Genomic DNA, 23,559 nt, shown 5'->3' with positions numbered 1-23,559 from the left:
ACAGAAAAAATTCTTGTTACTGGCAGCACAAATCCACGAAGCACCGTGCTCACAGTCCGGACTGTACCATCTTCATCAAGGCTTCTGGGTAGCAGAGATCGTGGGAACTACACTGGGCCCATTAAATGCCTTTAGCAACGTTAAGTCTCATTCTCAGGATAAAAAAGCGAAACCGACATTCAAAACCATCCAAAGTATCAAGAGGGGATACCATGAACCAACAGGTACCCAAAAGATTCAAAATTCTTATGAGCATGCTGTTCTTCGTACCCTTGGAAACGGAGCTCAGCTGGAATGTAGAAAGGAGAGGAAATTTTTTTTTTTTAACTTTTTTTTTTCATGATAAAATAGCTAGTGATTTCCATCAATCAGATTTGGGGTGAAGAATCCAAGGTATTCTTTACTGGGTCTGATGGAATGCTGGAAATCGAGGCAGAGCTGTCCGAAGGTGGGGAGGCTGGCGGTCACTCTTCCACATACAGAAGCCTTGATGCTTCATTTCACTGCTGGTTCACTGCAGGCAGTGTCACTCTCTTACAAGGACAGACTCTAGGGACAAGGAGGATGGATTCTCATTCCTGACAGTGCATTTGCCTGATACAAGGGACTAACTCCCTCATGTATGCTTTTCTTTGAAAAAAAAAAAAAAAAAGTAACAAATTGTCTTTACATCTTGGCACCTTTGTAAAGTTTTCTTTTTTTTTTTTTTATACAAAAAGTTCAATAGCTTTGACAACTCCCCATTATTAATCACTACTTCACTGATAAACTTTGAAAGTGTGACCCTGGCATTTCATCATGCAAAATATTTACTGCAGCAGGAGAAAACATTTTTTAAAACAGCATTTTTTTTCTCTTTTCAAATGTATGAACTGGTTTAAGATAGCCAGGAAGGCAGTGGTAGGATAAACACAAGGGATAGGAATGTATCAAAAAACAGATTAACACACATACCCGCGCACACACACACACACACACACAAATCTGTACAAAATGCTCTGATCAATGAGAACAGAAAAAAAAAAAATCTGTCAACTATGTTACAATTTAAAAGCCAAAAAAAAAAAAAAAAAAAAAAGGTTAGGGAACTTCTCCCTCCCACATGTCAGGAAATGTCATCCAATATTCTTAAAGCAAGGATAACTAAATAAAATACATGTGCAGCATATTCTGCAATCCCATTACATACAGTAGTTTTTTTCCAAAGCTATTTTTTTTTTAGTATCGTTAATATAAAGCAGTTGCACAAAAAGCAAAGGTGTTTTGACAAACAGGTGTATGCATTTATTCCTTTTTAGGAACAATATCTAAAAAAAGAACCGCCCTCCGCCCTCCCCCAAAAAAGACAAAGATTCACACAGACACATTGGAATATATGTACAACATAATAAACCCCATCCTAAAGAAGCGACTGGAACACCCCCCCAGGGATACAGAATCAGAATTGTAAAAATCATAGTGAAGTTTGCTTGCTGTAAAGCCTGAGAAATTTTTTTTTTCAGTTGGTTCTTCTGCAGGGCTGTGATACCTGCAAAGATATGTAAAATCTAATTTTTCTTTTTTTTTCTTTTTGCTACAGTCTTTAGACTAAGCATGCAAGACATACGACTAAGTGCAACTGAGTGAAATGTATTTTTTTTTTAATTTTCATCATTCCCTAAAGGTTTGAACTGAGGTATGCGTACTAACAGTTTCTCATGCTGTTATCTTTACTCATGTCTAGCTACACATGCTGAGAATGAACTAATCTACCAGATTTTTATCCTCTTTTGAATACCAAACTAACCAGCAACCACTCAGTTTAGAAGCACAGGGCCCCCTTCCCATGACCCTGTCTGGCTACTGCCTGCACATCATGAAGCTGCCTGGAAAAGTTTAAAAAAAAAAAAAAAGTCTCGAGTGACCACAGACTGCCCTTTATACAGAAAGCAGAGTGAAGCTTCAAAAGAAACTTGCAAAGAAGTTTTTGTACCAAGCTTATGAGTGGACGGGAGTGTTACTTTTTTTTTTTTTTTAATGAAAAATGCTGACCAAAGCCTAATCAGGAAAAAAAAAAAAAAAAAGGAAAAAGGGAAACATTATTAAAAACCAAACAAAAAACTGGAAGATCAATGCCAAGGCAAAGCAAAATTGATGCAGTGATCCTAGCATGGTTCTTAAAACCAAAGTGACATATGATCTCTCTGGAAAAGAAAATATATACTCTAGAAATGCTACTATGTGTTTGAGTTGCATTGTAGAAGCTTTTCTGTTTTCTTTCCACTTTATCTCGACTGTCTCCTTTACTGGTTACTCCCTAATTTTCAGTGGCATTCATTCAGGTTTCTGAGACGGGACTCCCTTCCTTCCTTCGCTCCTGTAACACCTTCAGCAGCCCCGTAACCTCGCTCTATGAGTTTTGGTCTCTGTTGAGGTACAGAACAAGAAAAGAAAAAAAAAAATAACAAAAGTAACAACTTTGGTTCCATTACCTACTTTGTCTGCTAAATTTATTCTATGACGAAGGAGCAGTTCTCTTTCTCAGGTTAGCAATAGCCTAGAACTCATCAATTGCCTCTAAATTCTTTCGCCTCCTTTGATCAACAATAAGAGGATATTTGGCTTCATCAGATAAAGCATAAAACAGAGAACATAATTTACCTTTGTGTAATATCTTTGGTAATTTTAGAAAAAAAAAAAAAGGTACAAAGAATATAAATTAAGCTCCGAAAGGCTCTCAAAACTAAAAACAAAAGCTACGGTCCTAGATAAATAAATGAGTGACAGGAAAGTGGGTGCAGAGTGGAAGCGTTGAGGGGTCCTAAGGACTGAGGTTGTACTGACCGGTGACTGTCACGTTCTGTGCGTCATGTATGTTTCTCCAAACGCCCAGGGGCACCACGTGCAGGCCCCCCCACCCCCTCGATATCTTCTACCGTTAGTTTTGGATACTGGCTTGGTGTGATAATATTGCATAACAAACTGAACTGCAGTACCGAATTTGCACGTTTGAAATGAACACTTTAGCATTAGCTGAACTGAGTCCTCATTAACTTCCATAACAAATTCAATCTGAAATCTAATTTGCATTCAAACAGATTAATGCCACCAAGCAGGTCTGGACTGATGTTTAAATTCAGCGCCGCCGCCACGACTTTCAGCGGAGTTGCTCCTGGAAAGCCAGCTTTTTGGCCATTTTGCAAACAAAGCAACCCATGCTGGTTTGCTAGCATCAGTGACCCTGTGGCCCATGGCAACGTGGTCACCCAAGGGAGAGCCTTCCAACAGCCACACGGTCGCTCTGGAGGAGATCTTGGGGGGGGGACATGCTGCCTAGCTTTCCTTGTGCTGGGAAAATGCTGTGGCACTGATTAACCACGGTGGTCGCTGCAAGAAAGAAAACACCAAAAACCAAAAAACCAAAAAACAAAAAACCCCACCAAAACCAAATCTGAAACAGCCCCCTTCCCACCTCCAATACGGCTTCGTGGAATGAATCTGCATTGTTCCTGGGGTGTCTCTATTATGTTTTTTTTTTTTTCTGTCATTCATTCTCTTTCTGGCAGGACTTCACGTCTGTGTGAGAGGACCTTCATGTGTAGAGTGCAGCATTTGGGACCTTTTTGAAAAAAGACCAAAACGGAATGTTTTTTGACTTTGGAGAAAACGTGGTGATGTCTGAAGGGAAACTGGAATGAGTGACAGGAAACTACGAACGAGAAATGACATTCAGCTCTTGTATAATAAAAACACCTATTAACATTCATCACAAGGTACAGAAAACTTGAAGCCTCCGTGAGGCCGTGGGCCCAAATGGAGGCCTGAGGTCAGAACTTAAAATGGTAATAGTAGAAGCGGGGGGTGGGGGGGGAAAAAGCAATACATTAAAAAGTTTGGGATATGACTTTTTAACCCCCTCCCCCCAATACACACACAAAGGCCTTCCCCATCCCAACTGGAAGCAAAACAAAAACAAAACGAACAAAAAAAAAAAAAAAAAAGGAGTAAAGGCAGTGATAATCAACATGCAGTACTGTGCAAATAGGTCGTCCATTGGAATCCTTAAATTCTGGGCAGAGGCTTGGTCTGCAGCTCGGGTGCACATGCTCAGTTGGGTGTCCTCGTGTCCAACGCTGGCAGGACTGCAGTTCAAAGTCTGCTGCTAGAAGTGAATCAGTTTAGCAAATTTACAACACTGATGTTGACTGTTAAGAGAGGAAAATCCCAAGTACCAAACAAGTCCATCCAATGCACAGAGTACAAATTCCTTTTTTCAACAAAAAGTAGAAAAATCAAAAATACTCCCAAATGGGATTCTTGATGGCACTAAGAGTTAACACGTTTCAGAGTTGTCAAAATGGAGTGAAAATCCTCCCGACTGTACAACAAATGGAGAACAATTTCACTGCTAACTTTTGACGTGTTGTGTTTTGTTTTTGTTTTCCCAATCTTCGTTCTTGGGGTTGGCCCGCCCAGAGACGTTCATTCCATGTCCTCGTTTACTGGTTCGTCTTCGTAATCTCTGTCGTGGTCAAAATCTGGACTGTGGTTGGCTGTTGTCACTAAGGATAGAGGCCCTTCAGCTTCCTCTGGATCGAGGGGCTCTTCTTTGACATGCACAGGATGCCTGGAAGAAATGAAAACAGGTTCGTTCACTTGAGGGCGCCTCCCAATCCCCAAGCAGGTTGGGGGCTTTGGGCAGCAAAAGCCACAGTCTAGGACAGTACGGTCCACCGCCACGGGCACTAGCCACATGTGGCTAGCTCAGTGAAAACCCATTAAAACTTGATACAATGTAAATTTGAGTTTCTCAGTTGCACTGGCCACAGGGGGGGCTGGCGGCTACCACACTGGGCAGCCCAGAGATAAAAATTTCCACCATGGCAGAAGGTTCCTTGAGGGCAGTGCCGCTCTAGAATGATCCCTGGCCAGAAGCCGCCTCTCTTCCCTTGGGTGTGTCTCACACTTTAACCCGCACTCAAGTCACACTCAAGTCACGTTGGGCTCTTGTTACAGTGCAGCGTGTGACTCAGCAGGTCTGGGGTGGGGCCCGAGCGTCTGCATCCCTAGCAAGCTCCCAGGCAAGGCTGCTGGTCCGAGGAGGACCACACTTTGAGTGCCAGATAACAGGCCCCGTAGTGGCATCCTGGGTAGAAGAATACAGATCTTCAAATAATTATGTGGAATGAGAATCGGTGATACAATGGTGGTTTGTGGGGACCACTGAGTGCGGGAGGCTGGGCTAATCATGGCTTGCTGTGTGTTCTGCTTTGCTAGTTAACATGCAGAACCTGTGAAAGAACTCTCCAGAGACCGACCCCAAGCGAGGTTCTATCATTAATCAACTTCAAGCAAACACAGCAAAGAGACACCATGATACATGCTTGAAACTCCAAATTAATGCATATTTTTACAAACTGTCAATAAGGCAAGAAAAGCCCTGCCAGGAAACACAAACGGCAAGGAAAGGCTCGCCCAACACAACAATATGATAAGAAAGCAGAGCCCCAATCAGAATAATAACGCTGTCAGCTGTAAACAAGGCAAAACAAGAGGCCCGGCTGGTAGCGGCCACCAGGACGCCGCAGCCTGTGACGAGATCTGCCAACTTTCTCATTATGGACCAGCACACGGTTCACCCGAAGGGGACTGCGGGGGATCACAGGAAACCACTCCGATAACAATTGAGAAATGTTGTTCGTAAATCATATTTACAACCGATCCTTTGCAAATACAAATTACTTTCTGTTGCAAGCCTTTTGATATGTAAAAGAACCATTCAAGTTAAAATGGTCCCATCGCTGGGACAGGCTGCAGAAGGGAGGATTTTTTAATTGACATTATCAAGTGTTAGTAATAAGAGGTGGTACTGGGGATGGCTGATTTCCTAAATAATTGATGTATGCAAACCCCAAAGGCCACTTGAACCATTTAAAAACAAACAGGAGTGCTTTGGACTGCCCTTGACTAAGTGAACCTTCAGGAAAGCAAGTGACTCTAAAATTAGCACAGCCTCGAGAGTGTCTGGGGGTAGACGTCAGGATAAGTAGCTTTTAAAAAATTGTGCCCATCTTCCTAAAAACTAGTTGCAAAATGAAATGTTATCACAGTTGTAGTTGAGTGCATTTTGCTGGTGGTGCTCCATCCTTTTTTCAGCTTTTTCATGGTCCTGCTTAGGTGTGTTTCTACAGGAAGACCCAGGACTGGCCATGTAATTTGCAGAGCCCCAGTGAAAAGTGAAGACGTGCTTCAAAAATTAGAATTTCAATATGGAAATGGCAGAGCACTGAAACTTCTAACTATGCCTCTGGAGCCAGCCCTGGTAGGATCACCTATATTCTTTGGGGAAGAATTAAGTGTACTGATGATTACTCCTTTTAAAAAAAAAATAACCCATAAACCCAAATTAAGGTAGGTTTTATTGTTTCTGCCTATCCTCTCCCAGGTGGCGTCATGTTTTTACGTATTGTATCCATAACAAATATGATGACTTTGCCAGCTTTTTCAGTTGTTGAATAAAATATTTTAAAAAAATTATTCATAAGAGACACACAGAGAGAGGCAGAGACATAGGCAGAGGGAGAAGAAGGCTCCCTGCAGGGGCCCGATGTGGGACTCGATCCTGAGACCTGGGACCCTGGGATCAGGACCTGAGCCGAAGGCAGATGCTCAACTGCTGAGCCACCCAGGCGTCCCTCAGTTGTAATTTTTATGAGTATATGAGATGCCTTGTGTGGACATGTCAGTCTTTTACTACTGGACATTCTGTGATTGTCTTTTATAACACATAGCAATCCCCCCTCCCTCCGTCTTTTGCTCTTTGAATAATACAGCAACCACTTTTATCCATTAATCTTCCCATTTCTGTTGATTTACCTCCTCAGGATAAATTTCTAAGAATGAAATTCTGGGAGCAAAGGCCAAAAACATCTTTATGGTTCTTAAGATTTATTACAGTATTAATTTCCAAAGGGGCTATATCAATTTAGACTCAACCTCATCAGCCCCAAGCATTACTTTTGAAAAAAAAAAAAAAATTCTGTTGCTTAGCAGGTATAAGGTAAGCTCCAGTTACCTTAAATTGTGCTTCTTGGATTACTGACAGCAGTGAACACTTCTTCATGTCTGAATTTCAAATTTTTACTATTGAGCAGTGCTACTTCATAAATTACCCTCCCTTCTCTGCTGATCACATTTGGCTAGAAATGTATCTATGTGTTACTTAGCCCCGTATTGAAGTTCAAATGTACTTTCCCTGATCAACATTTTTTCTCCTTTCACTTCTTTAAACAATCAGATTTATTAATCATTTCAGGTTTATAAACCTGAATTTGAGGACACGAGACAATACATGGCTATCTGGGCGGTAGGGGCTGGGAGGATGGAGAAGAAATCAAACATTCTCAATTAAGTTCTCGCTTTATAATTTTCCACTCTGACAAATGTTTTGCTTGGCACAAACCAAACCAAACCAGATACAATGTTCATGTTAGGGAATATTTTGTTTGCCCTTGAAAGTTGCGGCTAAATTTGAGTAAGATTATTTACCAACCCCAAGACACAGGTTAGGGCTCTATCACCCATGCTGGCTCACCCCAGTGCCTAATGCGAAGTGGGTTCCCAACCAATGCTAACTGACGAGATCTGTGTGACAACCTGACAACACAACTGAGTTAGACATTAAGGCTCCTTAAAACTCCAGAGAAATGAAATCCAGCTTCACAACATTTCTTGATACCAGCAGATCCCCCTGAGTGTGGCAAATGCAGTCACACAGGCATGCGGTGCTTCAGAGAATAAAAGAGAATGGATTTCCAAGCAAGATACATTGCAGGTAAGATGCAAACTACTTAAGATACGATGTTTCACATACATTCATGTGTCTCCTAGAAATGGGAACCGCACCATGCACCATCTTGCACATCACCCCCTGCCCCACCTCCCCCCCCCCAACTCCTCCTTCCCAAATCGTTCCCGATGAACAACTGTGCAAAACCACACATTTCCCTCCTCATATCTGAGTAATTCCTTTGTTTAGCCACTCTTGGGAACACGAGAGTTTTTAACTAAAGCTGACTGGTGTTTAGAGGCATTGTGTTCTGAGGGTGTGTGCACAGCATGGAGTACTATGCTTTGTAGCTCTGTTAGCTCCTATCAGGATAAAAGTATAATGCCCCAAAGCCATAATTATGTGACTACTGTCTAGCGTTTCAGAGGAGAAACAAAATGTTGTAGTGTTGGAGCCGCACAGAAAGGGTACGAGTGAGGGGCTCAGTCTCAACACTAGATGATAGTAGCTGGGCCGCCAGACTAACAAGGTCCTGTGAGCCGTGCCATAAAGTTTACGGCTTGATTTATTCCGATTAGACTAGAACAGTTAAGAAACAATTTGCATCATAGCAGGGTAATGCATATTGCACAAGAAGGAAAACTGTGTCATTACAGAATTCGCTTAATGGAAATACGGGGTCAAAAAGAGTCACAGTCTGTGACACTGAGAGCCGGCACAGGGACTGTGCTGTTGACATAATTATATTTAACAAACAGTGTGAAGCGGGGAGATGTGAAGAACAGTGTGCGTTCTGACATCTTTACGTAGGGTTCCCTTAACAAAACAAAACACAACCGAAACCTTCATCTCGTTCAGAATTATGCTGCCTGTGAAACGTGGTTTCTGGTAACACTGGGGTTAATTCAGAGTTGTTGAACAAATTAACTTTGTAGCAGCTTTATCTTGAACAGCAAAATTCGCAGCATTCTAAACTGTTGCCTGAGTTTTTTATCCAAATATCTTTCTCTTTTCAGTAATCCTTTGCCCTAAATAGTAAGAACAGACATCAACTGACCCTTGGAGTTCATATAGATGATGAGAAATAGTCTCTCTTCCACTCAATAACTTCAGAAATATTTGCTTTAATGAGCATTTCTTCAAGTAGCTTATATACCAATTTATATTTGCTCTGAACTTCCTTAATATCTGAGTAAACACTCCTGTCATGACAATGATTTAAAAATGAACACGAGTGTGACTACAGTAAAGTCAGAAACACCAGGCTGCTTTAGAAAAGATAATATATGGCAGTGTCAGTGTGAAAGATAAACACATTCTTAAAATGTTGTGTAGTAAATGCTACGAGATTGTTCAGATAAATTAAGAACAATTATTTCCATCTTTAAGGATCCTTTTCAAAGCTCTTTGGGTATGGAATTCAAACGCTAAATAATCAAATTTCAGATTTCCATGTACCCACCAATTACCCTGGCAGACAGCATTTTTCTTTTTCCTTGTCATTTGATGCCACTGTATTCTGGTCTTCATTGCTATGGGTCATATTTTCCATTCTTATCACTCAAATTATCTTCAAATAGGATGTTGGTCGAGTAATTCAGAAGGAGGGTATAGACCAGTGGCCTATTCTAGGGGGCACCAGTATTTCAAACACTGGACTAGTGTGTTCCTTTAAAGTGGGCAACGGTGGAGGAGAGACTGTCATCCTATAGCATCTCCTGCAAATCTAATCATTTGGGACAATGTGGCCTCATTTCTCTTCTAAACATTCCCTGGCAGAGAGGGAGTTGTCCCAGTCCTGGCTCTTCCCTGCCACCCCCCATCCCCACCCCAAAGGCATCAGGGCCTCTTCCTTGGTTGGCCTGGTCCTTGTGCCATTCACATTCAGCAGGAACACCCATCGCCCATCACTTCATTCAGTTATATGGTGCTCATTATACTGCCGTCTGCTGCTATAATGCTCCTATTAATTTTCCTTTTGATATTTTAAGAGCAATCTATAAATCATGCCGCCTTTCATTTGTGCCATCATTAACGCTTGGCCATAACGCTTCAGCGTTGTGTTTGCAGTTCAGACTATCACCCGACCAAGTAAACAAGCATTCTTTCTCCCCCTGCTAGGTTCGGTGTGCCCACCAAGTTGAGCAAACTGACAGAGATGCATACCGATTTTAGGAGGAAAAGGTAATGTGGCTTAAATAATGGCCCGAGATGCCAAGCAGAGGGAAAAAAAGCAAATGAGTCACCCATTTTATTGCTGTGTGCACTTGTAGGGCTGCATGGAGCTGATCGGTTTTATGGGAAAGTTAGTAAATGGTCCTTTTATGTGCTAACCGAGCTAAACCTTTCCAGAAGCACAAACTTTTACCAAGACTCTAGGAAAGCAGAGATTACAGAAAAGGTATCAAGAGCAGCCAGGGAAGGGCTTGTGTGCACATCAAACCAAGAGACGGGGGCCGGAACGCGGAGACCTGCTGGGAGTACAGTACTCACACGGCTTGCATAGGGGATCTGCCCGGACTGCTGTCACTCTCATTGCTGTTGGTATGTTCCATTGCCCCGTTCAGCTCTTCCCGTATTGCGCTGGCTAAGTTGCCCAGAGTGGGATTTCCCATGGAAGCGGTAGTGTATAGAGGTATACTATTCTCAGCCATCGAAGCCTGTTAGCAACCAAGAGAAAATATATGAGGACACAGAGTAAGTATAGACAGGGACAGCCGTTAATTATGGGTGTAGTCAATGATCTTCCGTTTAGGTTCATAGTAGGGCCAGCAAATAACAAGTTTCTAATAGGCAGAGAGAAGGGTTTTGCTTTAAAAAGGAAGGCTTGTGACACATGTCCCACGCTTGGTTTCCAAGAGCTAGCTGGGACCAAAGTGCTCGTGGGGAGGGAGGACTCAATTTAGCTCCGCTGGGGTAGAGTCATATGGTTTAGACAGGGCTATCTAAAATGAGCTGTCTGATGCCTTCTTTCGGGAGGAACTGAATATTTCCAGATCACAGGGAAATATAATGGAATTTTCATTTCTTTATCCACTTTGACGACTTCAGTATTGGATATTAAAGATTTGATCCAATTATTCTGGCCTCACAGCTCAAACTTATGAGAACTTCCATAAACATTTACCTCTAAGATCCTATAGAAAAGGAAGAGATTATAGAATTGGAGTCCATTTTTATCTCCCGCCATCGTTTCTGTTTTAATGATTTTTGAATCTGTTTAAGTGTAGTTTGTGTGGTGTTACCTACCCCACAGTTATCTCAATCTTTCAGGCTCAGACTGGTCACCTGGAATTTTAGGACTGAAGGAGAATATTATCTGTCACTCTATATGAGTGTCAGCCAAAAAGTGTTGAAATGGAGAAAATAAGAAATCCTGAAGTCTGTGGTGGGATACTGTTCACTTCCTATCCTCCGGTGTTTGAATAAAATGACCACCCAGTCTCAAATGCCAATAGTAGTTAAATACAACCCCAGGCTAAAGTATCCATTGGGGTAGTGATTATGACCCAGTAACTTTTGATTTTATTAAAGAGGGCAGATTTTCAAATACTGGCAGTGTAATTAGACCAAGATTTATCAAAACTGTCCTCTTACAGACTACAGTATACCGGGTTTTCCATCCTAATGAAGAGAAAGTGCAATCACAAGACAATCTGGCATGGTGACTTCAATTGGCCAGTCATACAAGAGTCCAAAGTATTCTAGAAATCCTGGCTCTAGAGAGAGAGCGCACGCCAAAAAATGCAGACAGAACGGGTGGCAAAGCTGGGCTACACGGAATGTGCCTATTATGACAACTGCAGCCTTGCTCACTGTACAAACTCCAAAGCCAGGAATGCCTTCTTAGATACAAGCCCCCGTGATGGGTCTTCACTTAACACAGTAATGGCGAATGGACGATTTCAAAGCCAGGCTCTCTGAGAGCCTACAGATTTCCCTTCCCTCCACTTCTGGATTTACATAACTGCCTGCTTTTAAAAAGTGGAAAAAAATTCCTGTTTTTATTTCCAAATGTGGTGAACTCATTTTGATGAACAGCAAATCTGAACATTCCTCGCTCTCCTACAGTTTGTTAAATAATTTGCATCAAGTACTTTTTTCAACAGATCTTTTGTAATTGCAATAAAGCATTTTTTTCTTTTTTTGGCAGAGCAAAAAGCAAGAACGGTTGCCAGATTATTTTTTTTTAATTTTTTAATTTTTTTTTTTCCAAACTGCAGCTGGACAAGCATCTTAAATGCCTTCATTTGAGACAACTTACTGGTCATGCTTCTCCCAGTCATGGAAGTTCTACTCCCACAATGGCACAGAATGTGGCCAAAGTGAGGCCATCTCTACAGTAAAAAATGGAGAGGTAAAGACTAAACTGAAATGTTTGTAAGAATGTTCTTTGGGATAAGCTGGTCACTTTACGGACAGAGCAACCTTCTTAAGATAGGTGAAGGTTGTTAAAACATGGGTTAAGGCCCAACAGCGACGCTGATGAAAGGCATCCAAAAAGGCAAGCATTTCTACCGATCCCTCACTTGGGAGACAGACAAGAAAGATATAGGTGAAGAAAACCAGCCTGGTCTCTTTAAGAAAATGACTAAGTGGGAGGACAGAGGCCACAGAAGCTCTTGTACCTTCTTTGTTGAGTAAGTGATCAAAGCAACCCACCCAAGGTTAGAAACATTCTCACCAACTGCTTATGCTTTCCTAGTTGATGTGCTGAAACTGCTCCTACGTAGAGGATTTTAATACTGGACTTAATGATATCAATAAACGGTCCTGTGTATAGTACGTGGTTTCCTATCAGACTGGTACCTCTGCCCCCTGCCCGCCAAAAAAATTAAGGTGCTCCAGTAATGGTGCAGAAGTCCATAAGTACCGCTGCTCCTGGAACATGAACCATACTAAGATCCTTGGGGGAAAGGCAGGCTATAAATAAGAAGCTTTACGGTTACCCTTAGTTACTTCACTTTTTCAGAGCATAATGCAATCTGTCTCACGTCCAATGTTTTATTTCTGTAGTGGATTCTGCTGTCCTATTTTATATATTGTATATCATGCATTATGTTGCTCTAGTAATCTTTTTAAGATGTTGTTCCACTATTATTTTTACTTGTCTTGAAAAATGGAAATGGGCAATAATGGGACGGAAAGCCTGCTGGTAGAGCCCTGATTTAATTTGCACAGCAGAAAGTTGTTACAGGAGACGGTCTACTGCCCGTGGATCCAAACTCCTCGACAAGACGAAAAAGATCCGTTCTTCGAATCATGAATTTCTATCCATTTATTCACCTCACCTCATTATGCACATAAAGTGTTCTTGGAAAACTACAGGATCGTTTTGGGCTACCCCTGGAAATGAGAAAGGGTAGGGAGGATGCCAAAAACAAATGTTTTCGAGATGAAACACGAACGGTTCCTGTCATGATAAGGCATACTAATTTAAATTAGTCACATAGTTAAGAGAATCCAGAGGATCGCTGCTTTTCTTCTTTCCTTTCCGCCTCGTGAATGTAAAATGTGCTTGTAATCTTAATACTCTTCTAGATAGAGCAGCCTTTAAATTCACACTTCACAAGACTCCAGGGAAAATAAGTTACTAATGAATGGTATTTACAGTGGCGGCATCTAAGCGTGCTCTCATTTGCTTTTCTAAAGTTACTGTGTAAACTACAAGTAATTAACAGAAACTCAGAAAGTAGTTCCTCCTAATAAAGTTGGTTCAGGCTAAAAATAAATAAATATAATTACTGAACAGCTAGGTTCAGTGAATTTGCCTCTGCACGGAAACATCCTCTTTTGTTGGGAGCCGTGAGGCTGTGCTGAGTGATCTGGGAAACTGATTACGTAGGATGCACGTTAGTGCTCAATAAATATTTGTTCTAGGAGTAGTGAGAACCAGGGGCCTATCCTGATCTCTTCACCCACTCTATTCCCATAACATCAAGAATCTCAACCATTTCTCGTTCTCTTCCCTTACCCTGTAAGGAGCCTTTCTAGGACTCTCTTGTTTCTCTGTAAATGTATCTGTTTGTGTGTTAGGGCCCTGTGGAGGGCACAAGGCTGTGTAATAGCTAAGTATGCATCCACTTTGGGGGGATAAAGCCCTCAGCAAGAACTCATGCTGTTAAGCTCTGTGATGGCCTCGGATTATGTATGTCTCATCTACCTACAGATTACGTCTTTTTAAAGGTAGCAAGAGTCCCCTGGCCTGTCTTCTAGAACAACCTATGTAGGGTCAAACTCAAACTGGACCACTGAAAAATGTGACCACGAAAAGGCTCTCGGCTGCCTTGGTAACTTGCATCTGGGTGGTAGTGTCTTCATCCCCCGGTGATGCTGATTATGTAACGAGTGCTGGGTTTGTAGGGAGGAAACAAACATTCTGTGTGATTATGTCATCTTGAGCAATGTGCTGGAAACCTAAAGAGTGTTCTTAAACACCTCTCTGGTTTAAACAAAAACAGTTTACTTTTCCTAAGCGAACCAAACCTGGATCTCTTCTCCCCCACCTCAGCACCCCCCCACCCCCCCTCAATGGACTGAAGATGCTAAAGCCGACTTTAGAAGAAGAAATAAAAAGCTCTGCTTTCTCTTTAAACCCGTGAACAATGGAAGGTCATGTGATACAGTGGCCTATCATCCAGCACATTAATAGCTGTGCTAGAGTAATTACACTTGTGGTATTTTTGCCTCAAGTGAAATTCTGAAATAAGAGGATGGAAATTATGATACTGCTGATAAATATTAATAAGTGAACTTTTAATTTTTTTGCCACAATATTCAAAATGCTAAGCATCCCGCTAATGCTGAAGCAGCCTGATGTGTTTGCCTCCAGGGAGTACGATGCTTTGTGCACTTAAGAAAAAAGTTTAACGGAATTAAAATTTAATATCTAATTAGAGCGAGGCTAATATATTTTGCAATGAGTGGGGGAGACATGTGCCTCTGCTGCATATTCGGGACAACCATTAATCTTACCTGTAAAGCTGCGTTGAGGGGTGTGCAGTAGGCGTGGCTGCTCTGCATGTTTTTAATAAGGGAAGGGTTACTGCGTAAGAAAAAAGATAAAAACTCAAAGTTAAACCCAATCATCCCCTGAGTTCCTAGCTAAGTTTTATCTTAAGCTTGTGGGTATCCCTTCCAAATCAGAGATTTCCCCCATTAACAAAACCAAAGAAAAGTTAGGTTTGCTCCCCACCCCTTGGCTTTATGGGGCTATACCTTTGGGCGGGACTTTGCTCTTCAAGGCAACTGGGTGTAAAATTCTAGCTTCAGTGAGACCAGCCCTGGGGACTCCTCCCTCCACTGATACAATTTTTTTCCCCCACAAAATCTTGATCTCTCTGCAAATTTTTTATAGCTGCCATGAGTCCAACAGGAAGGCAGAAGCTTGGGTGGGGGTGTGGGCACTGGGTTGGGAGAAGTCAGTCAGTGGTGCTGGCATCCGGGGCTCCTGGGAGTTAGAAGGAGACTCATCTCCATGATCTTAACTCCAGAATGACCGTTGGAGCAAAGGTAGGACGGCTCTTAAAGATCTCCCCTCTGTGGCACATGTATTGCCAAAGAAGATGGGGAGAAGGGTGTGGCAGGGAAGGGTTGTTCCTAAGTAAGGCAGGAGGTTGGGTTGAAATCTTTCTGGCACAGCCAAACCTGGGAGGTTGTAAGAATACTAGATGCTGCGTCCATTAACTGATCAAAGGCGGTCAAGATACTGTTTGAAAAGAATCGCTGGGAAGGAGAGGCTTCCAGTAGGAAGTCACCCAGACTGATCACTGGACTTTAAGGGAAGCGTATGTGCTATCACTGATTTCTCTGTAATCATTCATTTCACTTCACTTATAGGACTGTCACTGAATGGGCAGATGACAAGAGACTGACCCCGTGAAAATACACGTTTTAACTCTCGAGTACTTGGAGGAATTAACTTTCACGCCAAGGTATGTACTCTTAAAGGGTCCCCGTAAGCTGCTGGATCGAGGTACAACCAATATGTGCATCAAAGACGTCAAAAAAGCATTATTCAAGGCACTGGTGTTCCAAAGAGAAACAAGAGAAATACATGTACGAATCACACAATTTAGTTCCATTGCAGAAAGCCGTGGCACTGCTACTGGGTGAAATGCAAAACTACATGGGATGAGTCAACCATGCAAAGCCAAAGCAACAGCAGAAAAACAAAACAAAAGCAAGTAAAGGCTCTTACTGTGTGACAAGCTCGTCAAAGTTTTCACCGGGGCAGTATTTGCGAGGACGGCCTCGTTGAATATGGCGGCCACGTTTAAACTCTTCATCATCAACTGTCCAAAAGGACCCAAACTCATCCTCTACTCTGATAAAGCACTTATGCAGTGAGAGGTTGGTGCGAATGGCACCCTGGGATAGGAGCAGCAGCAAAGGAGATGGAGTGGCAACAAAAGGAGACGGGGTTGGGGGGGGCAGAACAGACATCCAATACAGGGAACAGGAAAAAGAAAATAAAATGCAATAAGCATAAGCAAAATGGTTTGTGAGGGTTAATATGCATTGCCACCTAAAGCTACTAGCGTGGGATGCAACAAAGACCGGCAAGCAGGGCAGGGGGACTGGTGGGGATACAAAACAGGAGGGATGAAATGCTTTTTTGCTTCCCTTAACTGAGACAACGTGACACCGGTTCGTTGGTCTAACACCGTCTAGCAGCCAAAAGCCTCTACTTGACGCTTGTTAGCACAATCCGAGCTGGGCTAAGAAGTTCAAACATGGTGGACGTACCCACTGATCTTTTGTGGCCTTCGTTTTTGGAATTCTACTTCATCCACTGTCCATACTGCCCCTTTAACGTTTTCTACTCGCACAAAACACTTGTGAAGACTAAGATTATGACGCACTGCATTCTGCAGCAAGTATAAAAGAGAGAACATTTACATTTTCTATAAGGAAAGACTCCAAAAACAGCAGTACATTCAGCCTCACAGTCCACATTTGTAAAACCATCCCCAAGAGCTGTAGCTGCACCACCCCCGTGGAGGACCTTCTTGTGGTCAAGGATGCCTCTTCCAAACATAAAAATAAAAAAACCCGAAATTATCGATGAATTTAAACTCTGGCATTGACGTCTAGTCTCTGGTAGGAGCCAACCAGAAGAAATAGTTAAGATGCATAGAAGCCCCAAAATAGGGTTCACAGTAAAAATCTGAAAATGTTGTTAATATGACTTCAAAATAAACATGGAAAGCATAAAACTGTCCCCTGTAAGCCCACTTATCTCCCATAAAAAAGGGTATTTAAAAAAAAAATCATGCAAGATGATAATATTGTTAACTACATTTTGCTCTTGTTCTTTTTTTTGTTCTTCAAAGTTTTGGCTTTAATACCTTCTATGGATGTTGTCAGATTTATCTAAATTGGATTTTACCATTGAGAGCATCACCTCCTACAGCTGGCAGCATGAGGGAGTGAAAGGATCCCCAGGGCATCAGTATCCATCATCGAGCTATGTCTTACCTTCCCGAATAGATACAAACCTTGGCCCTTATGATGGGCAATTGCCTTAATTAACAGAAAATGCCAAAGAAAACACTTGAGTAGAACTCTCAATGGCAAAAAGATGATACTCCTGCAAGCTGATGGTTCCTGAAGACACATATTTCTATTTCTACCCCTACCCTCTCCGTGTTTCTTATGGTTAAATGTCATTTCCAAGAGCATTCTTAAACTGAGATCCTTGACGGCTAGAGCCCACCAAAAACGAGGATCTCCACTCAAAGGTAAAGGGCTTTTAACATCTCATTTTTCCTCGAGTTTCAGAAGAATCCCTACTGGGGCCAGAAATAAGCATGGTTTCCATACTTTAGCCTCCTTGGTAGAGCTTACTGATCTAAACTCCAAATTAGACATAAAGACATTACAAAAAGACCTATGCCCTTTACTCAAAACTTTCTTCTTAGAGAGAGTAAGGAGGGTGACCAGTGTGGCCTGAGAAGTGGATGCATAAATCCCACCTTCCATGCCGCAGAGGATCTCCTCCACTCCATTCCAATGATGCTGCCATTGCTCAAATGTGTGGCACTCCACCCCTTGTGCTACCTGAAGTATTTCTCTCTCAAGATACTGAGCACTGTTTTTGAATTTCAGATAATCACCACTGGTGACTCTGAGGCGTTAGACGAGATAGTGATGATTGTTCTTTCACGATATGGAATATTGAGAAGATAGTGAGACACATTTTATTACATAGCTAAGTTATCAACTACTCGCAAGGAGAATCCATGGAAGAGATTCTCAGTGTTTCTAAGCAACATCAGCATCATTGGGGTAGATTGAAAACATCCAGGTGACCATGAAAGGACATCCCTGATTCAAATGGCCTGGATGGTTTGCATAAAAACGAAAGAAAAATCTCTGAAAACGTTTGTCATATTGTATTTATACTTGGAAGAACAAATTTCTTTACATATAGATCGTAGGCTGCTCTCTGAATAAGCATTTTCTTTTTTATGCTGTACCAATGCATAGTATAGGGATGTGAAAGGTCTCCTTTTACCTCCCTAGAACAATACTAAGGAGGTTAAAATAAACCCAAACTTTCTTTAAAAAAAAAAATCCAGACAGATCCTATATATGTATAGGCAACATAATGGGGAAGGAAAGCAACGTTTCCCCTCAACCTTATCATTGTCTAATATTTTAAAATACCATCAAAATATTTAGAACTGTATCTAAAAAAAGCATGTCTGCCTGAAGGATTGCTATAGATCTGTCTGAAGCATATAGCCATGTAAGTAAAGACAGAAACTCAAACTTAAGTTTTGTTTTCCCAGACTGTACATCTAAGCAAAAGTATCCACAAATCAAAAATTGCCCCAAAACATAAGCCCTTCTCAATCATAACTTAAACTGGGCATTTCATCTTTTGTTTAAGATTACAATACAAATAAGAACACGTAGAGAAAATTATATGTGTTTATGAGTCATTTGGTACTTGATCTAGGATTGTTTATATTGATGGCACTTTTTCCTGCAGTTTGCAAAAATGAAAAAGTTAAAGCTGTACATCTGAGCTTAAATATCATATTCGCAGCTAGTAATTATTTTTAAATTTGATCATTTGCTATTTATAAAAGGCAATTTGAAAAAAATGTCTGCTTCATGCTTATAGTTCCTACATTTTGAAAAGCATTCACAGCTAAAGATACTTTGCATTTTATCTCCTGAGGGAGGCTGAGGAAAAGCGGGTAAGGTTCTGAACATAGGTTCCCTTCAGCACCCATGTGTCTTAATGGAAATAAAAAGGATACTTCGAGCCATAATAGTTATTCATGCCTGGGTAAGGTTGATAAATTAATTCTATGCTTATATTCATTTTCTTTTAAAATGCTAATTTATCAAGAATGTAACGGGGGAAATGTGTTTTCTACTTTTGTTTTTCTCTTATCTAAAATTTAAGAAGTAGCAAATTTCCTTTGCATCCTATCAAACATACCTATCATATTTATAATAATGACATGTAAAAATATCCTAACATACTGGCATTTTATGTGTTGCGGTATTTGGGGATTATAAGAATTGTAGGTAGTAAAACAAAACAAAAATGTCAGATTGGACCCGGCCCTCTTTTATAGCAAGAATATTTAAAGCAAGAAATTAAAAGCGGCAAAATCCAAAAATCTGTGAGGGCTTCATTTAAGAATCTGCGAACCCACTGCTGAACTGGAAATGAGGTATAGTCATGTGACCCTCAAGCCTTGTGGTGGCATCCCATATGGAGCTGAGGGATTTGTTTTTTTTTTTTTTGTTTGTTTCTTTTTTTTTTTTTTTTTGTAGATTTGTTTTGTTTTATAGCAAATGGTGTTACAGTGAAGTTAGATAATTTTCTTTTCCAGAGTATCTATGAATCTCTGACAGACAGTGCAACATAAAAAACCAAAACCAAAAACCCAAAATAAAACCAAAAACTTAATAATATATTGTGCTTTCCTGTGCTAACTCCCATATACAGGGCTAGTCCTGAGACCACACAACTTCCTTTACTAATTATGGTAAGGAGGTTTTTTTTTTTTTTTTTTTTAATCCAACTAATGAAAGTTATGTCCAGTTTGTCTGATTATTTCTCCAGTTAAAAAAAGTTAGCCATGCATCTCAGCAAACACTGGTGGTGGCTAACAACCGAAAAGCATGAGGTTTGTGTAAATAAGAGGATAACTTTCACATCGGGATGACAGTATCATGCATTCCTTTTCCCTATGTATTTTAACTGGACAGAAATGATTTCACTGGCTGGTCTATCCAAATTTTGATGTCAATGTAATGGGAGTCTTCTATCCCAGCATTTTAAGCCCAACAGTACTATTTTCTTAATAAAATACTCCCCAAAATTTGACTTCTTGAGTGTATAGAAACAATACACATTGAACTTATAATACCTCCATTTTATCAACAACAAACTCTTAAATGGCAAGACCCAAGCTTTAAACAGGCCTGTGAGAAAGCTTACCTTCCACGTGGCAGCATTGCGTCGAAAGTAAGCAAACATTCGTGTGAACCAGTTATAGATTTCATTTAGTGTTAGCTGCTTTTCTGGAGATTCGAGAATGGCCTATAGAAGCAAAAGTAACAAAAGAAGATAATTTATGACCAAATCAGCAGAATTGTCATTATACAGTTTCTTGAAAATATAAAATAAGCATGATTCAGAGCTAGAGCCCAAGAAAGGTTTCACGAAATGATCTAAGATTAATGGTTGTATTTAACAGTTCAATAGCAAAATTCAAAATGGAATTATCTAATTGTTTTGAGTTTTTATTTCTGTTTCCGTACAGAAATATTAATTTATTAGTCATTCATAAAGCAGAATCAAAGAGAAATGCAAAACATTTCACTAGCTGATTAAAGCTCAGTAATTATTTAGAGCTCAGATTAATTCTAGGGATCAGAGATTACTGTAGCTTGTGATAATTGACTTGCCATCTTTAAACAGGCTCATTTTCACTGTTGTGTGAAATGAATTTCCTAATAATCACATCGTATTGTAATACTTAATCAAAAGCAATTATGTTATATATTGCAGTTTTAAAAAACCTTATAGAAAAGGTTTTAGCATGCTTGCATACTAAACGGTTTTAAATCTACTTCATCAATATATCCATGTACACGTATACCTTTTGATATAATTTCACATACTGTGTTATTTACTTACCTGCCTAATTAAAGATGCATATGTAAATGGTGGTCTAACTTCTGCGTTCTTATAAAATTCTTGGTTCTGCGCAATATCTGCTAAATAAGAATCATTGTCCTATTAATTATCACTTTTTAAAAAGAGGCTGGTCTACAAGAATTGCCTATTACAGTTCTGCATAAGGCAAAAATGGGAGTATCTACCTGAAGAAATGGGCACGTTGTATTTGTCTGAGTACCGCCTGCGGATGGGTCCCACCGTATGCATGCTGGTGGTGGTGATGACGGAGGGGCCTTGGGTGACGGGAGTGATGGGGGCGGTTGGGGTCGTTGGAGTATGAGGTAAGCTCTGTGGAGAAGCCTCAGATGCAGACTTGGAGAGTGTGACACTTGATACCAGATTCAGCTGTGAGGAAAAGAAGAATTCTTAGAAGAGCTTCAGAAAAACAGTGAGTAAGCAGGCATCTGAAATCCAGCAGGAATAATGCAGGGGACACCCGGCTAGTTTTACTTCTGTAAGTAGATGCTTATAATTGACTGAAATAGGAGATGAGTTCTCATGTAAAAACAGTTTACATAGTAGTTAGTTCAAAATCTCTCTGGCCATGTTCTCCTGACCTGTTGGGGACACAGGAGTCTTCCAAAGACAGTGAAAAATGAGTGGAGAATGCAGAAAGGGGTGACCTGGCGCAGTGAAGCTTGACAAGATTTGGATCAAAACATTTCTTGAGTCATGACTTCAAACCCTCCCGGGCTGCCTACTGTGCTTGCCAAACCTCAAGGAAGGTGACAGAGTCCTGGTAGCACCAGTGAATACCAACACTGTAGAAGCCATCAGTTGGGATACACTGCTCCAGACCTGAGCTCTCCAACAGCACTTTGTCAATTGTGCTAGCCAGTACGGAACTGTTTTTACTTTTTATCAGAGTTAAACTTTTGTTTAAATAGCCACATGTAGTCAGTGACTGCCACGCTGGCCAGCACAGGGCTAGGCTACTTAACCCCATAAAGAAACTTCACCAATGGGAGCCAACAGGGATACTCGGCCTATGACTGCTACTAAAATCAGTGGCACTGGGGCACCTGGGTGGCTCAGTTGGTTGAGCATCCAGCCCTGCATTGGGCTCTGTGCTCAGCGTGGAGTCTGCTGGAGAGTCTCTCTCTGAGCCCTGCCCCCCTCACTCTCTCTCTCAAATAAATAAATCTTAAAAAGAGTGGCACTGATCCAGTAAGACGTCATGGGGTTATATCAGTTGGCAAAGACTAATCTTTGAAAGCTTAATGTATAATCTTCATAAAACCAAATAGAGGACTGGACTCTATTTTAAAAAATGACATATGAAACACATTGGGAACTGTAAAAATTATTTTTTTCTTCGAGTTTCAAATGCTCAGTAATATAATGGAATTAAGAGAGGAAATGAGTAGTATTTATTTAAAATCATATGAAGAAAAATGAAGGAGTAAGGTTTTCTTCCATTAAACCTTCACCTTGAAGTGCTTCACTTATTAATACTGAAAAAATGGGCCTGTTCCCCTTACCCTGAATTTGTCCTTCCAGAAATACTAAGTCTGGCTATACTACAGAACTTGGCTATTTACAACATATTATTACAATTTACACAGAATTGGTTATCTCAGATACTTATAGCCGGCCCCAAATCCAAGAAACCTAGGCAAGTAGGTTTATTTGGTAACATGTTCTCAAACCTGATTTTCGATCATTTAACAAAATAAGTATTTCACTATTGCAGTAGCCCTATGGATAAGGCGTTACTTATGGAAGGTATTCAAAATGGGATTCTTCTGGGATCATAAAGAGGACATTAAAAGTTCCAGTTTGTTGAGAAGATTCAACTCTACTCATACTCTAGTAATGAAAAAGGCCATGAGAATGCCTCTCATATGTTTAGGGTAGTTCCATTAAAAATAATAATAAAATAAAAACAAGGAATTTGAAGAAAAGAAAGATCAAATATTGTTAGGTAAATATTAATGGAGAAAATGTAAACATGGTCCTGCATAGGGAATGGTGGATTGAAAGCCTGTAGTTGTGCTTTCCTTTTTAACTCCCCTGGTGAAATGCTGACTCAGTTAATGCCAGACCTTTCCCCCAGCCCCCATGTGGGAGAAAAGCAAGTTCCAGAGAGGACCACCCCCCAGCAAACTGGGCCAATGCTGTGAGTTGCTTTATTATTAGTGCTGGAAACCTGACTTCATGACACCTATTTGAGGACTAAGTGTTTCCAGTTCAGAGTAGCAGCCACGGAATGGAGCAGAACTGAGAAGCCACCGGGACGGTTGGGGCTGACCTCCTCTTTGCCTTGGGCCTTAATCACTGACCAAGTGCAGCAACAGTATGTATAAGCATCAGCCTAAGCAACGGGTCAAGGAAATTAGTGCATGAAAGGCTACTGCTCATAAATAACAGCTTTTAAAACTCAGATGCTGCTAGGCCTAAAAATATCCAAACATTCCAGAAAGGCATGGATACCATTTGTATAAACCATACTGTAAGCCACCTGCCACTGTGTGGTTTCACCTCATTCTCATACCAGGATTAATAAGGGACATGTCACTGCTCACGTTTTACAGATGAGTAAACTGAGGCTCATGATCGATGAAATAACTTGCCTATA

The 23,559-nt window shown here is 40.9% G+C and overlaps 1 protein-coding gene across 35 annotated transcripts in view; it reads right to left on the bottom strand.

Moving 5' to 3' along the window:
- Nucleotides 1–1,259: 1,259 nt before the first annotated feature.
- FOXP1 (forkhead box P1) overlaps nt 1,260–23,559 on the bottom strand; it is a 581,289-nt gene continuing 558,989 nt past the window's right edge. For 19 of the 35 annotated variants that reach the window (XM_025984809.2, XM_025984839.2, XM_072720439.1 and 16 more), the window contains 7 exons: nt 21,125–21,326; nt 20,940–21,019; nt 20,238–20,339; nt 16,517–16,638; nt 14,744–14,813; nt 10,262–10,428; nt 1,260–4,606 (listed from right to left, as the gene is read on the bottom strand). In XM_025984809.2, the coding sequence (XP_025840594.1) occupies nt 4,462–4,606; nt 10,262–10,428; nt 14,744–14,813; nt 16,517–16,638; nt 20,238–20,339; nt 20,940–21,019; nt 21,125–21,326 (888 nt within the window). In that variant the 3' untranslated portion in view covers nt 1,260–4,461. Of the gene's footprint in view, nt 4,607–10,261; nt 10,429–14,743; nt 14,814–15,968; nt 16,139–16,516; nt 16,639–20,237; nt 20,340–20,939; nt 21,020–21,124; nt 21,327–23,559 lie in introns of all 35 variants that reach the window. The other 16 variants (XM_025984848.2, XM_072720451.1, XM_072720447.1 and 13 more) reach the window with 2 other exon arrangements.

Source organism: Vulpes vulpes, chromosome 9 (assembly GCF_048418805.1).
Source record: "Vulpes vulpes isolate BD-2025 chromosome 9, VulVul3, whole genome shotgun sequence".
Lineage (NCBI taxonomy): Eukaryota > Metazoa > Chordata > Mammalia > Carnivora > Canidae > Vulpes > Vulpes vulpes.
Note: the sequence above shows the minus strand (reverse complement) of the source record. Positions and strands in the feature narration are given on the sequence as shown.